The following is a 17,876-nucleotide window of genomic DNA, read 5'->3' as shown; positions in this document are numbered from 1 at the left end:
TTTTTAAGGCACCCAAAGCGATGGGACAAATTACTAATCATAAATCAAACATTCACTTTTAAATACTTGGTTGCAAATCCTTCGCAGTCAAACAGAGCCTGAAGTCTGGAACGCACAGACATCACCAAACGTTGGATTTTATCGCTGGTGAGCTAAACCAACCAACCTTTGTGAAACAGAGCTACTTCTTGGGCACCGATTAAAGCCAAGGCCTATTAGTTTGATACACACTTCTGAGGCTGCTTCAGGTACAACTACAGTACATGTCCATTACAGATTCATACTATAGCTGCAAATATTTTCATAAAATATTAAACTGAGCTATTACTTTTTTATGATTCAGTGACTGGTTTGGTCCATAAGAAAATGTTGCTCATTGTTTCCCAAAGTAAGCATCCATGGAGGACTACAGAAATCAGACAATATTTGCAGTTGAGAGGCTGAAATCAGAGGATTTGGACGATTTTAAGTTAAACAATGGCTCTAAACAATCAATTATAAAAATCGTTAACAATTACGTGATAATCGATTGTCAATCAATTGTTGCACCTCGAGCTGCTACCTTGTACAACAGAATTTTTTTTTATATAATATCCCCCTCAGTCGCGCCAACAGCAAAGTTTAAAAAGAATTAGCCCCTAATGCCAGATTCAATTGGCATGAAATTGGGTGGACATGTCTTATCAAAGGACGCACAAAAAGGTCTCAAGGATCCATGCACGAAAGTCGAAAGGAAGTCGGCCATTTTGGTTTGAAGCGGCTACTTGGGGAAAAATCTAGTGATCGAAACTTCGATAAACTCCAACAAGAGAATTCGCTCAAAGACTAAACTGTCAAACTATTCTTGCCTTTGCCATCTAATTTGAGTGAAGCGCAGCATCAGCTTCACTTTCTTGGTTTTTTTTTTTTTTTTTGAGTGTCAAGTTGATAACCTGTTACTTCCTGTGCGTTTGTCAGCCTGGTAACTGTTTTCATGAGCTCTCATTGTCAGCGCCATGGCAGCTGCTGTGACGAGCTGCCACTTGGCACACAGATGGAAATGACAGGAAGAAACCAGTGTTATCCGAGTCCAGTATGGGGTGGAGGGCCCCTTCGGAAATAAGTTGAGACGCGACGGGAGTGCCTGATAATGGCGGGATTTGTTTTTAGGGGCACACACTTGCGGGTGTTGCTCTGGTGTGGAAATTTCCATCTGACAGACATGCAGGGAAAGAGGGAGCGATGGAGAGGATATCAATGAGCATCAATTTCATCTTCAGATGAAAAGGAAGCAAGAATAGTCACTGTCCAATGAATAAGATTTAACTCGATATTTTGACTTTTTTTTTTTGTTTGTTTAATCTGGAAAAAACAAAAAAGAGATCCATGTTTTTCATTCAACAGCACATATGAAGATTAAACAAAAGGCAGCACAAATAGGCAGCAGCATTGTATGTGGCAACTGGATGCAAATTAATACAGTATGACAGACCGTCACTGTCCAATGAAAAAACAAAAAACAGCGCAAAAAAAAAAAGATCAAAAAGCAAAAGAACAGACAGCAGCGACTATATATGGATCAGCAAATGCTGTACAGTAGATGTACTCTGCTGTAAATGAATAAATCAGATATAAAGTCTATGGATTGTAGTGATTATGAACAATGGCAAAGAAAATTCCAGACTATTCCTTGGTTTGAACTGACTCGTGTCAGCTGGAGAGTAAGTCAACTTTGTGCTGAACAAAGTGTCGCTGTTGTTCTCTCCCACACTCATACGCGCCAATTAAGTGCTTGCAGTTTTTCCCCTCACTGGAGAGGGAGGGGAGTCGTCGAACTTTGCAGGCAGCAACATTAGCGATAGTATCGGCAGCTAATGGGAAAAAGCATCCATGCGTGTAAACATTTTAGACTGACGCGTCATTGGTTTAACATGTTAGATTTATTGATTTAAGAAACTGTTTACAAACCCATCCGCTAAGTCAATAAATTGAGGCTCCGTGAGTGCTTGCCATCCGCTACATGCGGAATGTCATGTGAAACCGGAAAACGGGATAGCTGACTTTTTGTGTATGCTACACTAACGAGCACGATTACGGTTTGATTACATGATTGTCTGAAGCTGAACTTGCTAAAAAAATAAAATTCTTTATGGCTGTGTCTTTGGACAAAGTACATGCATATCATTTATTTATACAAATATGATATACTGTATGTAAACGCGAACGAAGCCTAAATGCGTTTAAACTCCCTACGGTTGCTTTGTGACAGCCCCCGTCGCCATTCACCTAAACCGGGAGGAAGTTCTTAGACCTGTATACCGAATGCGGATATGCATTGCACATATACCCAATTGTGAACTTTTGTGAACAGAAGGCTTTTTTTTTTTTGCGGCAAAGCGATATGACCCGAATAGCCGCTTTCCTCGGCGGGGGGGGGAGGACAGCTCAATAATCTATCAGCGACACGGCATCTAAACTAGGCGAGGACGTGCTCTCGCTCAAAGTCATCATCTGCATCTTTTTGCACAATTGTTGTTTGTTGTTGTTTTTTGTCAATGTCTTTATGTCTCCAAAGTGTTCTGTAAATTGACTGTCTGTTGTACTAGAGCGGCTCCAACTACCGGAGACAAATTCCTTGTGTGTTTTGGACATACTTGGCAAATAAAGATGATTCTGATTCTGATGTTTCTTCCCTCGCTAGGCTGCACTTTTTTTTTGTTTTTTTTACCATTCGGAACAATAATTCTCAACAAGTGAGTCAGATATGGAAGAATATCAGTGTCATCCAAGTCCAAATGTGAATTTCTGTGTTTGATTTTTTTTTTTTTTTTTTTTACACTGATTTTTTTCCCCATGTCAGATGGTGGTGCTCCTTAATATTATTCTAAGATGCTGCAATGCACCATTAAAGCACATCAACATCTTTTTACAAACGTATTTATATTAAAAACACTTATAACCCTGTCTGTAAAATTATAAAAGGCACAGTCTGATCTGGAATGGATGATTTGCATTAATCCCAATGGCGGTCTCCATTTGATGGGGGTAGAGGGGTGCATATGCATTATGCTTAAAAAGTGGGGAAAAAGGCTACTGTCAAGACATGAAAGTCAACCGCTGACATACTCATCATAATTAGAATTAATTGCAAAAAAAAACAAAACAAAAAAAACTTGTCGAGTCATGTTTTTGTGGCTCTGAGCCATTTTGGCAAACACACAACTGCATAATAGAACATTCCAGCACAGGGAAGGGACGACTGGAGGTAACATATTCGTAATAATAATTTTTTTAAAAAGTGTCACCATGGAGACCAAAATGAAATCTGCATTTTAGTCATAAAACAAACTAAACGGCACGTAACAGGGATGACAAAAAAAAAAGCGTTTAAATGGACAGGAAGCAGATGAACTACGAGACTGCTTCCAAACCACACCAAACCGCAGTGAGAAATTAAAATGCATTAATATTTCATTGATATTGACTCATTTACCTGGCAGTTAGTACCTGAGGGGGGAAAAAATAAATAAACCATAAATGGTTCACCCTAAAATGTCTAGATGTCTACGTTAGTGGCTAAATCAGGAGTCTGTGGTCCTCTTTGTTCTCATGTTGTTAGTGAGTACTGTCTACGTGAGCTAGTCAAGATGGATAATTATTGAATATAATTCTACTAAATTTGGTAGCGTTCCATCCTATTAAACAAGTCATTAATACTCACTAGGTTGCACGGTATTTAGGGGTCCACGTGGTACTTGCGTTTAATTAGCACTAGGATTGTGAGGGCCGTTTTTGGAAAATTTTGTCCCCTAAAAGGAGTGCCCCGGACCCAAAGTACTTGAGAACCGGTGCTTGAAAATGTGTCGATGTCTGCTAAAATGCCTAAATAAACAGGCACAAAATCGACATTGGTTCTTATATAATCCACAATCGTTCCTCAAATGTAACAAAAGGCATTTGACAGCATTAGCTTTACTTGTGGCTATGGAAATGCAAATTCTATGCATAAAACAAAGTAACGCAACAATCCCTGTCGGCAAACTAAAAGCTTGCAGTTAACTCCCTGCAACGCACCCTATTAACAGTTTCATTAAAAGGGTTCATCACGAAAATGTACAAATAAGTATGCAAACAGGGAAGGGGTGACTGTTGGTATCATCATCGTCATGTAATAGGTATAGGTAAAACATTATCCCCATGGAAACGCATGATTTTTTTTTTTTTAACTTAGTTGACAAGTGCAGCAAAAAAAATGCTTTTAAACAGTAAATATAAAAAATAGGCGATTTACAACATTTCAATCTTCAGACAGCCTCAAAAATCATACCAAATCACTGAGATAAAGTTAAAATAAATAAATAAATTTTAAAAACATACATTCGATTAATATTGACTCGATGAAATCATTTATTAAAAAAAAAAAAAAAAAAAAAAAAAAAAGAATTTTTATTTTCTTCCTGACTGACCCCAATCCCCCGTCGGCTAACCGCGAGGTAGCAGTTAGCTCACGGGGAAATAACCCGATTTTAAATCCCAAACGGTTCATTTTAAAGCGTGTAGATAATTAACAATATGCCCAAATAAATATCCAAACGCATTCCAGAAAAAGGCCGACTGCAAAGTAGCATATCCATAGAAATAATAATAAAAATATAATATTAATCACCCTGGAAACCCAAGTGAAAGCAGATTTATTTTCCCCCAACATGACAGGTGTAACAAAAATGGCGTTTAAACGTATAGCAAACGTCAAAAATATGAATTGCAACACTTCAACTGTTACACAGCCTAAAAGCATTCATATTTGGATGAATATTGTCTTGTTTATTCAAGACGAAGCACATTTTACTGCTTTGCCAACCTTGAATGTGATGGAACGAACCTTAACCCCCTTCGGCTAACCACTAGTTAGCAGTTAGCTCCCCAGATGCAACAATGATTGAACCATGATTGAAAACCGTAAACCGTCCATTATGTACACAACAACTACACGATAAATGTCTAAATGAACACACAAACACTAGACATTAGCTCATATATAATGCACAATCGTTCCCCGAACGCAACAAGGCGTTCGACATCGTTAGCTTTAGCGAGGCTAGCGCTTAGCCCCCCACTTGTAATGAACGGAAGAAGCTAAGCTATTAGCACGGCGAGCTAACGCCAGTCTTACCAGGTCAAAACAAGCACGGATGCGGGCCGAGGAGCATCGATTTCCGGCTTGTTTTCGCCGGGTGGTCCGCTGTCTGGCTGGCTCCGATTTTGGCGGTGGGGGTGGGAGTCGAAGAAAGCGGAGGATCACAACGGCCACTGCAGACGACGCGTCGGGCTCATCGCTCTCGAGATGCTGCAAAGGGGGGAAAAAAAAAGAAAAGTGGAACAGTCGCTTGTTGGATGGCCGCTTTCTGTTGCAGGTCGTCGCCGATCTCTCACACACCCCTCCGGGAAGCGAGCTGCCAAATAATCACCCCGCCTTCTTTTCTCAGCAGCAGCGCAAACGGACAGCTGCTAAAAACTGAGCCTGCCCGCCTCGTTCTATTGACTCGAGTTCAATATTTGCGGCACAATTCGACTCGTTTTCTGGGTCACAACTGTGTTCGCTCGGCGGCTTGAAAATGAAAATGTTCTGATGGCTTTTGTTGGCAAAGGAAAACTCGCACGTTGCTGACGTCACGATGTACACAAGCTCACTTGAAAACAGCAGTGTTTACTTTGGTCGACTCTTGGGATTCAAATGGAACTGAGAATCATCAAATATGAACAATATTTATAAAATTGTATTTGTGTGTGACAAATCACTTTTTGGGTCATTTCTTTCGAATTCACTTTTACATGTTTTACATGGTAACGTTTTAGTTGGGTACACTCATTGTCACCATGTTTTGATAGAACTATACAGTGCATTTTTTTGTGGCTTTAGTTGGCGACACTTATCGGGAGTGAAATTTGCATGTAGTAACTTTTTTTCAGGGCTTTGTTAATACAGAAGCTTGTGAAGGAGACACTAATTCACAACCGCTTTAGTGAAAAAAATATTTTTGTTGTCGTTACTTTTATTCACATTTTAAAATGTTTTTATACATGTATACCTATTTTTGTTTGTTTTCAAGGCCTCGATGAAAAAAAAAAAAAGAATGAATGAAAGCCTGTCGAAACTTCTCGAATCGACTGAAATTTACATGGTGACTATTTTGCTGGCCCATTCTTAATGCGATAGCTCTACACTGACATCTGGTGGCGGAATTTATTTAAAGCACTTCGTGTCAAACTAAAAAAAATTATTTGACATTTTGTTCTTTTATCTCAGGTTTTGACACAAATTAACATTTAAGTCTTCCCATAATAAATAAATAGTAGTTAAAGAAGAAAATATCTCGACTTTAGATTTGATAACTTTTCAATTGTCCCGTTGTGAACGCATCTATTACACTTAAATGTACAAATTAAATCAGACAACCTGCTCTTTATGGACACTTTATTGCTTTGCTTATTATTTTGTATACACACAATGGAATGTTGAACGGTGTGTTTGTCAAAAAAAACAAAAAACTTTCAAATGACATATCAAAACAACTTACAATGCTGCCATTTTACACACAATGACGCTATAAAGTTGCTAATAGGCGACAATGTTTATAAAATGCACTTTACATTGGAATGCATACAAAACAGGAGCTATGCATGCTGTACATATTTGCATGTATATTTGTGTGGCGTCATCAACAACAACAGCAAGTCAACATTAAAAAAGCAAGGTAATTATTATTAAGTGTATCTCTTGATGGCTTCCACAGAAGAGGAGGAGGATGCCCTGCAGATATTTGCGACATCATAAACAGTCCTGGTGGTTGTGGTTGTTGCCTTTTATTTAGATGTTTTATGTTTTCTTCTTCTTGTGATGACAAGATGTGACGGTTTTAAGCTTCGTAAACCCTGTGGGAGAAAAAGGAAATGCAGAACAAAATGTAAAAAACAAAAAAGTTGCATTCTTTTTGGTTGAACATAAACTCCTCACTGCTACTTGGTGGGGAAACCGGTTTAGAACATTTTGATGTACTTTTTTTTTTTAAATAAAGCTTTGATACAACTGTTGTGTTTCATATTTCTAAAACTACAAATAAATGTTAAAACTGTATTTATTGGGGGGATACTTTTAAAAGCGTCTTGGTTTTGTTTACTGTGTGAAAAAAGGTACTTTTAGTGGATACACCTTAGTAACTATGGATGCGCAAACTGTATTGAATCAGATTAAATGTACATTTTAATGGAATTGTACATTGCATTTTCTATTTCAATAAAGTTTTGATACAAAAGTTGTATTTCAGAAGAAGAATAAAGACTAAATCTAAAAATGTACGTATGTAGTTATGTAAATGTATTTTCCTTCCCCATTGTCCCACCGAGAATGTTGAAACTGTGTTCAATTCAATAAATGTGCATTTCATTTAAAATGTGTAAATGTTGATGCAACGTTTGTGTGCCATTTCTAAAAATAAAGATATGTATACGTATATAAATCTATTTTTTAAAGTGTATTTTCTGAGCATCTTGGCATCAAATGACTTTACCTGTGCTTGTCCTTCCAGATGTGGAACCACTTGACCAGGTTCTTGGTGCTCTGGAGTTTGGGGTGCAGACAGTACTCCTGACCCTTGAAGCGAGCCACGTTCTCCATGGTTACGCTGAAGCAGGAAACAACAACAACAACAACAACAACATGATTCTACCAGTAGAGAATGCAATTTCTGTTGTAGAAAGTGAGACCTGAATTTAAAATGATTGATTTGATTTGGTTGCGAAATGGGGAAAGGGAGGAAATATGTTATTGCGGTATACGCACGACAATACGTGAAACCGTTTCGCGTGTGAGGTGGACGAATGAGGTGACCGATTGTAACCTCCCGCCTGGAGGGTGGCGTATTCAGGCCAAAGGGAGAGAGAGAAATGTGGGGAAAACACCCAGAATGCCCTGGGGCCTCTCCATCCAAGAGCCATGAATGTTAAATGAGTTGACTTGGAGACAAATAGGCATTATTTTTAATAAAATAAAAAAAGACGGCGTCGTTAGTCATAAGGATTAGATTAAAGGCTTTTTGCATCTAGTTTCCGGACCCTTTAGGTTCTTTAGTGAGCTTTCACGGCATGCTATGCAATGTGTGTGTGTGTGTGTGTATAATTGCTTTTGTTCCACACTGTTTTCTCTTGGCTGTTCGGACTTATTCGTTTGCAGATTCAACTGGAAAACGACAAGATTTTCTGGCGTTTTGTTTCTGGCTTCAATGACAAGCAAGGTGATTTTTTTGACTTCACAGTGAAGCCCCGTTTATTGCACGGGGGTCCGTGCAATGTTCCAGACCGACCCGTTATTGGGGAAGGTCCGCTATACAGAGAGACCATATTAAAAAAGAAAAAGAAAAAGAGAAAAACGTGTTTAAATAGCTTAAAACACATTTTAAACGTAGAACGAGCCACAAAAAAATTGCAAGCCTAAAATGTAAATGTAATACTGTACGAATCGTACCTGTAAGAGGCGGGGCCTGGTGGGCTGGCGTGTGAGGTGTCTGGGAGTGAGCTGTGGCCTACACAAGCTCCTTCGTGAGTGTGGGCAAAGATCATTATATTTATGTTTTACTCTTCTCGTGGCTCGTCTTTCCCACATGCGAGGGCATCACAGACTTAAGAAGTTTGACAAGAGATCAATCTTTTTTTTTTTGGTCATGCGTTGCGAACAAAAATTGGATTTATGAGAACTAGATGTTGGTTTGTGCTTCTTTCAAGTACGGTTGAATACACTTTTTTTTTTTTTGGTTTCGTTTGACAGTAAAGTTCAACTGGGAGAGGCAATAAACAGCTTGCCTCTTTTTGAAAAATTGTTGACGATTAAATCGGACTTGGGCATGTGAATCTTTCAGTGTAAATCCAGCCTAGGCCTCTCTGGCACTTTGTGAGCAGCGGGTCGTCCAGAATTCCCAAACAAGCCAAAACAAGCCTTGTGAGCCAAACCACCACAAAATCAACAAAAAGACACTTATTTATCTCATTCCCTCTCCCCCTCTCTCTCGCTCTCTCGCTCTCTCTTCGTGCCTTTCCAGAAAACCCACAGAGAGACTCGTTTATCACCGGGTACCAGTAAGTTGGCGGCCCCTCCGTCACATGCTTATCGGGCAACCCGCAGGGACGGCGGGTGACACGCTAGCACACAAGCACACACGGGGAAGGTACGCATGTTTCTATTTGATTATTTCGTTGACATCCGAACGTTGACACGAATTGCCTTTTTGTTTTCTAAACACAAGTAATCCAACTTTAACTTTTGGGGATTCAACCAGCGACTTTATTGCTTTACTTGAGAAAGCACTGAATTGGTCTTCTTTGTTGCAAGTGTGTTGCTTGACTTCAGTAATCAAACATTTCCCTTATGTTGAGTCCCATAAAATGGTGAAAAATGTCCAAAAATGTCAACGTCCATTTCAGGCATTTTGCACGTGGATCACCAAAATACAACCGAATTCTGTGTTGCTATGCTTCTCGGTATCTAAGGAAATGGACCATTTATGCTTGTTACTTCGTTAAGATTCGTGTTCTTTCAAATTCAACTTGTTTGGCTCCCTGAGTTTTTCTCGCGTGTAATGCCACAATTGGCCTCCAGCACATTTTACGCAACCGGCCCCCAGTTGTGGTCCCCCTTCACTGCACAATATCTATATATATTGGCTATATTTAAAAAAAAAAAAAAAAAACCCAAAACAAAGTAACTCACAATATCATCTTTTCCTGGCAAAATGGGTGTTTGGGTTTGAGCTCCAGCTTCTGCACGTCCTTGTAGCGGATCTTCGGTCCTTTCCTGGTGCACCGGCACTTGTAGGCTATAGTCACAACAACAACAACAAAAATACACATCAAATTAACTTTTTTCGGGTCATTTTCTCAAGTTGTTGTGAGTCTTACATAGTAAAAACATTTTTATATATTTTTGCATTATGAAACAAATAAATCCCATTTCCCTCTTGGCGTGTCAGTGCAAATGAATAGTCACAGGACGGCATTCACAAATTTGCCGACACTAATCCCCCGCTATATTGCGGATATTTCTTTTTTTTGTGGGAGCGTTATTTCAGTTGTTACTCTTCTTTAGCGCCATCTGGTGGCAGTGAGTTGAGGAGCTTCAATTAGACAACAGTGGTCATTTGCCGCCATCTTGTGGCACGTATAGGCCTTTAGAGTACAGTAACTTTTTATTTTTTTTTGCCACTTTATGGCTCACATTGATCCACTTTGTACTTCAAAAGATGATTGTCACAGATTCCCCCCCGGATTTTCTTTAGCTGTAGTGCACACTTGCTGGCCCCTTTATTAGGTACAACTATGATCTGATCTGCATGGGAAGAAAAACAAAAAAATCTGCCTTTACAATGATTAAAATGCTATGTTTTAATTCCTTTCACAATTTGTTTATCAGCGTGGTTGCTGAGAAAATTCCATTGCATCACCTATTTTGCTTATTTGTGTACCGAATCAATTGAGTCTTCAACATTCATCGGCTTCAAGGGGACGTCGCCCCCCCCCTCCCCCCTCGTTTACTGGCTGTGTTGTGAGTGCCTATTAAATAGAATTTATGCTGGTTTGTGATGGTGGGGCAAGGGGGGTGAGTGCCAAGGTCGGTAACATTCATCAGCAGCCGCACGAATAAAGCTGTCACATCCCTCGCAGCCACGGCACAAACACCTCATGAAAACAAAGGCCAATCAAAACGAACCACCTAGTTCATTTTCAGGGAATTTTGCATTTAAAAATGTTCTCTTTTACTTGTTTCTTTTTTTCAATCAAGTACAATTTCCAATGCTAGAAATCACACACAAATATTATTCCACCATAAAACTGATGTGAGCGTCATAAGTTAAATGATTTTTCCTGGTTGCGTGGCTGGTTGTTGCTAGGCAGAATCCGTGGGGCCGAGTCATAACTGCCCCGTAGATGGACGGGGAATAAAAAGTACTGCCACCACTAGGCTGCTTAAAATGACAAACTAGGGGATAACTACAGATAACTCAAGTGGAATACTGCCTCACAACTAATATTTAATTATTTACTAAAATGATTATTATGAATGAAATGTTGATGGGCTATTTCCAAAGGTTGTGATTACAAAATAAAGTTTAAATTAAAACACAACAATATTGAATTTTTAACCCCCCCCCAAAAAAAAAACATCAAAATACACACATGAATCGCTGCTCGGTATTGAATATAAAATTACATTTAGTGCCACACCACTGAACTAATGGTAAAAAAAAACAAACCAAAAGAAAAAACCCTCTCTCAGTGTGAGTAAAGTTGCATGATGCGCTGCGATTGTCTTCTCGCTCCCACGTCTATAAAACACTGTTAATTGAATTTCCTGCCCTCGGAGCCCCCCTCTTTATGCACCCCTGCCTGCGCTGTGCCTTTAATTAAATCAGTTCGGTTGTGACTTTTAAAGGCCTTGCACACTCGTGAGCTTTCGCCACCTTGGTATGTCAGGGAAAAAGCACTTAAAACTCAAACACATCAAAAACAACAACATCCCCTGAAATAAAGCCATTTGAAAAATTCATGTTTACCTTCTGCATGAAGGACATATAAAGCCACCACCAGCAGAAGTAGCACTGCTGTACACCGGGGCATGTCTGCAACCTCCTCCTCCTCAAAAAAATAAAAAAATAAAAATAAAATATATATATATATATATATATAAATATAAATAAATGGAAAAAAAAAAAGAAAAGTTCCAAAAATCAAAATCCAAACAGTAGAAGCAAAAGAATCGAGATTAAAAAAAAAAGTGGCAAAAGTGTCAGAGTGTAAAGTCCACTGGCGGCGTGTATCGTGTGGAAGGTCCGCGCACACTCAGGCTCTGCTTGGCTGCTGCCTTTAAAAGCCTCCCGCTGCCCCCCTTCCACTCATTTGCATGCACCACCAGACGGCCAATCACCACGCAGGAGAGACGAGGAGGACACTGAGTCCATTTCATGAGAAAACATGAAATGGGTTTCTGGGCTTCAAAAGAAAAAATAATAAAGTCATAAGACACTTTATTAGGTACACCATCTATTTAATAGCTATACATATAGATAGATGGATAATTAACCATTTTTTAATTGAAAAATATGACAAATACAGCCATCGTTCGGTGGATTTTTTGTTTTGCTTTTAGCAGACGACAAAAGAGGCCAGGTTGACGTTTACTATCAATGTAAAACATACAAATTATGCGTTGAGTATTTAAAACAACCACATTGCTTTGCTTGAGATCAATCAGTTTAGCTTAATGCAAAACGGCATAGACGGGCTAGCAAATAGCGCCAGTGTCGCGGTGTTATAACCCGTTAAGCCACGGATATTTGAAGACGGTGGAGCAACACACGCAGACAGATAATAACACAACAATACTCACGAGCATGTATTCTTTATCCTTTGCAAAGAACGACTAATATTATTGCAGCTTACTGAGTGTGCGCCATGTTTATCTGTGTGTTTGTACTATACTGCCCCCACGTGGCCAAGGCGTGCACACCAGAAGGAGAAGCACAATGTCCATTGCATTGAAGCAAAAATGTGTCCCAAAATGTTTTCTTTAAATTTTAATTATGCTGTTACGGTATGCTTTGATGAAGTACAATATTATGATGCTATTTTTCTTAATACAATATGTCTTCAATTCATTTCAACAGGAAATGATGATTTGAGATACAAGTGTTTTGAGTTATGAGCATGGTCATGGAATAAATTCAAATTGTATCTTGAGCCTCCACTGTATTTACATGTACAGTATATGTAACATTGCTTAGAAATTCAAATAACCAGTTAGTTCATGACTATTTATTATTATTATTATTATTATTATTATTATTATTTTTTTTTAAATTTTTTGAGGGGGGGTTTGTTTTGTTTTGCGTTTCATGTATATCATGTATGAAGACTGCCTGGACGAAGAGATCTTGTACCTCAATGGGACAATTCCTGGGTAAATAAAGGATAAATAAAAAAAAATTAAAAATAACATCATATAAAAATGAGGTAAATGAATTTTAAAAAATGAATACATACACTTGAGGCGGCACGGCGGACGACTGGTTAGAGCGTCAGCCTCACAGTTCTGAGGACCCGGGTTCAATCCCCGGCCGGCCCCGCCTGTGTGGAGTTTGCATGTTCTCCCCGTGCCCGCGTGGCTTTTCTGCGGGCACTCCGCTTTCCTCCCACATCCCAAAAACATGCATGAATTGGAGACTCGAAATTGCCCGGAGGTGCGAATGGTTGTTTGTTTAAGTGTGCCCTGCGATTGGCTGGCAATCAGTTCGGGGCGTACCCCGCCTCCCGCCCGATGACAGCCGGGATAGGCTCCGGCACGCCCGCGACCCGCGTTGGAGAAGCGGCTCAGAAAATGGATGGATGGATGGTTAAATGAATGCCTCTTGATAATGTAAATGCTGGGTGGACCGGATTAGGGATTAGGGATTGGAGTGGGATTGACCCTGCACTCATGTATACACTCTACTGTACAGTGCCTACCAAAATTTGCTAATTTTGCTAAGTGAAACCGGATCGGAGGCCCCCTGGAAATGGCCAAACTGACCCTAAAATGGCTTCTTCAAACCAAAATGCCAGACTTCCCGTATCTTTTTGGGCATGTTCTCTTGAGACTTTTTTTTTGGTGGGTCTTATCATGCTGGACATGCCTACCAAATTTCATGCTGCTCAGTGAAACTGGCTCGCGGGGCTGAATTTTCAAATATTGTCAGCATGCTCACCCGCTAATAAACACACAAATGAATACCTTGCTCACAGTGTTCCTAGATTCCAGATGTACCTAATGCTGCGGCCAGCGGCTGTACACAAATGAAAAGTTGCCTTTTGGAAAAAGTCCCTGCCCTTCCCAAAACACTCAGAATGCAAGAAAAGCCTCGAACTGGTGATAACACGTCTTTATCTCCTGATCTGGTGTGTCAAAAGGCATAGCAAAGCGGCTGCGGCAAAAGCTCGTTACTTAAAAAAGTCCATAATTATCTGATCAAAGCCTTCAGTGAGCCTGCAGCGCGAGCGAAATTTCACACACCCCCAAAAAGGTCCTTTGAAGCAAGATTTAGCAGGCCTCGCGAATGGGATCGCGGACGTTGAGGCCTCCCGATCACGTCTCTGTGCTCTCTTACGTAAGCTTTTTTTTTGGACTGCTTGTTTATGCTACTTGTCCCAGTGTGGCGGAGCTGCACTGCGTCTGCAAGACTTTTACTGGTTCAGCCTGGAAGCTAAAGCTCCAGTGGCGTGCGTTCTGCATTCAGGACTGTTTAGTTTGAAGGGATTTTGTGTGTGTGTGTGTGTGTGTGGAGGGGTGGAGGGGTGGGCAGGGGGGGAATGTGATAAGAGACAGAAGCAGGGATTTAAGAGCACTCCCCAAAAAGTTAAAGAAGGAATTACAAGCTCAAACTCTCACGAATTGTCAAGTTGCGAATGTTGAGTGAACCACAGAATATGGTCCGAAGTTATTTTGCCAACAATAACAAATAACTCTCTTTATCCATCTTTTCTTGGGAGAAAATCCTAAAACATCAAGTCGTAAAACATGTTTTCATTGGGGAACATGCAAGAATATTGACATCGACATCATGCGTCCCCTCACCAGCAGCCCCCGTGCATGCATCTGCAGCCCTGTGCGGAGAGTTATGTATTTAAAAAAAAGAAAAGAAAAGGTGTGCGGGCAGGTGACTGATGTTCTCAAGGGAAAGCGGGCGGTTCTAGAAGCCCGGGGGGCAACCTCGTAATTACCGCTTCAACCATCACAAAGTTTTCCGCTGAGTGTCATTTCTGTTTCGACATTTATAGGACACTAATTACTATTGAAAAACTTCACCATATTTATTGTTAATGAGCTATCAGTGATCAAGTAATGACATTTCATTTCAGTCCCAGCTGTGTGCACATTGCGGAGAGTTCCCATGCACCTGGGAGATCAAAAGCAACAGAAGAGGAACAAAAACGGATTAGTGAGTTGGGAAACAGAAAAGATGTGCTAACGTGTCTGCGAGGGAAACGGGGGAAGGAGGAGGCGGCGAGAGTGCAAACATGCGCTATTGTCCGACACCAACACGATCCGTGTGCGTGCGTGGCAAAGTGCTCTCAAGTTAGCGTACAAGCAGCTGAACACACCTGAGATTCTATACCGATTGTGGGTTGTTACAGACTAAATGACATTTATGCGACAGTCTCCCACGATATAGCCATGTTTTGAGGTTACCATGTTCGTTCCACGGATTTGATGATGTATAATGCTGTTTTCCGATATCGTGATGCCACGGTGACGGTGGCAGTTTCTTCAACGTTGCTTTACAGTGTCGTGGCAGTGGCATTCGTCCTACAATGTCAATGTCAGCATACAAGACGTCTACACACCCATGTTAAAACGCCAAGTTTCTCATGATATAAAAAAAAAAGATAAATCATTTCAATATCATATTTTGGTTATTTAGACCTCCATAGAGTGACTCGCTAAGATGGACGTAGTATAAAAGTGTCAATTTCATTCAAAAAAAACACCTTGGTTTTCTCATAAGTGTGTTCAGAAAAGGCCCCTCTGACAGTTACTACTGTTTGACCCAGTTTCGCATCGGCGCTGTCCATATTTGGCTAAGCCCGCCCCCTTTCCTCTGATTGGTTGCCTCCGTGGAGAAGAGCTCGAGAAATTCCAATGAACTGATTTCAGGGCTCAGGAATGCGTAGATGATTTAAATTCATATTTTACGTTTATTGAGGAACCATAGAGATAATATAACATCCTTAATACTAGAAAACGTTGGTTTCCTTAAATATGGGACCTTTAAAATGTACTATAATCTGTACAACTCAGTTGATTTAAACAAAATAGAGATGTGAAGTAAAAAAATAAAAAAATAAAAAAAATAACATAACTGAGATAATGTGGTTGCACAAGTGTGTACACCCTGCTCTATCTTGGATGTGGCTGTGTTCAGAATGAACCAATCACATTCAAACTCATACCATTTAACGTGCCTCTGATTAAGCCCAAAAGAAATGATAGATGTTTTTGTCCCCCCCCCCCCCCCCATGTCTCGCAGAAGCCCGAAGGTTTTGTGCTAAAACTGACTGCTATTTCCAACTGTTGTTACTTTCACCTTGTCAAAGCAACAAGAACAAGCTGCCACCACCACGCTCGACGGAAGGTACATACCGTTTGGAATCGTGGCCCAAAAGGATGTCTTGATGTCAATTCCATCCATTTTGTGATGTTACAACTTTAACACGTCAATTACCGACGTTATCAAAAGGTATGCGGATCCTGGATCTAAAAAAGCTTTTATGGCGTTTCTAATCCCGTATGCGTCACAGCGTTGAAGCCGTATCCTTGCTAATAGTTAACAAATCCCCAGTCTGCGCATGGCCGCTTTGAATGCGGAAAGTCTATTTGTTTTCTGGCGTCTTTTGCCAGGACAGATGGACGTCGTCAGTGAACAGATGCACGGACGATGTGTGCCATTTGTTTCCTGTTTGCACATGAACACAAAAAGGACAAAAAGGGCCTCAAAAAAACAACAACAGGAGCTGTCCTGACATGCACCCTGTTGCTCAAGCGCACACAGAAACACTTAAGCACAAAAAAGTGGTGCTCGGAGATGAAATGCGTTTTGGTTTTTTTTGTCCGAGGGAAAAATAAAGTGTTTCACAAGATGAAAAGTCAGGAAAGTCAGTTGAAGAGTGTTTGAGTTCAACCCCTTGAAGCTCACCGAATATGATCACGTGCCATGTCGCGTGATTGGATCATCTTGCACGTGCAATGCGAGGATGAGACAAAACACATCCGGATGTACGGGATGGACGCCGTAAGCTGTCCGTGCACACAAGTTCAAGCTTTAGAGCAGCGTGTTAGGTCACATGACTCACAACATTATTCACAGATGTAAAGGGATAACGACAAACTGGAAACATTGCGGGGCGAGAAGGCTTTTACGTGACGTCAATAGTGACGTCGTTAGATCCTTATTAGGTCATTAGGTATCCATGCAAAATCACCAGTTGCAAGAAATACAAGTCAGTTACGTGATTTGTGTATTATTTATCAGTAACTTGCGGCGCTAATTAACGGCGTGGCCTTTGGGTCTACGAGCTACGCGGCCAAATTGAACGTCACCTCACCCTGCGTCCCTTCGGCGCCGACGTAACGGAAATACACAAAAGCCTGACGCGCGAGACGTCCTGCCGTCGCCGTAGGCCACAGATCTCGCCTCTCGCGGCAGTACGTCATTCCGGTCGTGTCGGAAGGGCGAGCGAGTGGGACGGAGGAACCCGAGCACAACGGAGATGACGAGTCACGCGTCACGATGTTGAGGAATGTCGGAATCGCTCAGCGATGAGGCGGTCGGTCGGGAAACACGCGCGGCACAATGTGACGTGGAAACAAAGCGCTCTTTTCTTCGAGCTGCGTAAAAGCGCTGACATCCAGACGCGTCCCCTGCCTACGTCGGCGGCACGCGCGCGATATGACCGACTCGCCTCATAACCGCAGCGTTCATTCGGGGACGGAAGTTGGCATCAACACACATAACCACGGGAGCAAATCCTGCACACAATCCCCTCGATGGCGGTCGCTGCGATGACATCACACGGTGGGTGGCACAAAGAACCCATTTGAACGACTGCCAACCCAACCTCTTTTTCTTCTGGGCATCATGAGGAGAAGTCGTTCAGTTTTTCAGTTTCAATTGCGGTTCGGTTCGCCACGTTACAGTCCAGTTCAGATCACAAGTTGGAAACCCCAACTTGAAGCCCCTAAACCTGGTTTGAAACCCTTATTTCCAGGCCGGAAAGAACCAAGATGAAACACGAACTCTGACTTTTAAAAACCCTAACCC

General features: G+C 41.0%; 2 protein-coding genes across 10 annotated transcripts in view; both read right to left on the bottom strand.

The window, feature by feature from the left end:
* Positions 1 to 5,598, bottom strand: part of fam13b (family with sequence similarity 13 member B) — a 47,427-nt gene extending 41,829 nt beyond the window's left edge. For 7 of the 8 annotated variants that reach the window (XM_061787302.1, XM_061787304.1, XM_061787308.1 and 4 more), the window contains exon 1: positions 5,153 to 5,410. The gene's annotated coding sequence lies outside the window, so the exon portion shown is untranslated. The other variant, XM_061787301.1, reaches the window with a different exon arrangement.
* Positions 5,599 to 6,440: 842 nt separating this feature from the next.
* On the bottom strand, positions 6,441 to 16,438 carry cxcl14 (chemokine (C-X-C motif) ligand 14). Of its 2 annotated transcripts, none has more exons than XM_061788372.1 (4): positions 16,199 to 16,438; positions 9,740 to 9,845; positions 7,548 to 7,661; positions 6,441 to 6,912 (listed from the first exon to the last, which is right to left on the bottom strand). In XM_061788372.1, the coding sequence occupies exons 1-4, from the start codon at positions 16,245 to 16,247 to the stop codon at positions 6,897 to 6,899; spliced, it is 285 nt and encodes a 94-aa protein (XP_061644356.1). In that variant the 5' UTR covers positions 16,248 to 16,438; the 3' UTR covers positions 6,441 to 6,896. The 2 variants fall into 2 exon arrangements, with proteins under 2 accessions (XP_061644356.1, XP_061644355.1); XM_061788371.1 differs by lacking the exon at positions 16,199 to 16,438 and adding an exon at positions 11,580 to 11,873.
* Between the last annotated feature and the right edge of the window lie 1,438 nt (positions 16,439 to 17,876).

The sequence above is a fragment of the Phyllopteryx taeniolatus genome, chromosome 10 (assembly GCF_024500385.1).
Source record: "Phyllopteryx taeniolatus isolate TA_2022b chromosome 10, UOR_Ptae_1.2, whole genome shotgun sequence".
Classification (NCBI taxonomy): domain Eukaryota; kingdom Metazoa; phylum Chordata; class Actinopteri; order Syngnathiformes; family Syngnathidae; genus Phyllopteryx; species Phyllopteryx taeniolatus.
This window is presented reverse-complemented; position numbering and strand designations above follow the sequence as displayed.

Excerpts from the sequence above, each read along its gene's own strand:
- cxcl14 (XM_061788371.1), bottom strand. The coding sequence starts at position 11,643 with ATGCCCCGGTGTACAGCAGTGCTACTTCTGCTGGTGGTGGCTTTATAT. Across the intron at positions 9,846-11,579 it reads ATATGTCCTTCATGCAGAAG|CCTACAAGTGCCGGTGCACC; the intron begins GTAAACATGAAT and ends TTGTGACTATAG. Across the intron at positions 7,662-9,739 it reads TGCCAGGAAAAGATGATATT|CGTAACCATGGAGAACGTGG; the intron begins GTGAGTTACTTT and ends TTCCTGCTTCAG.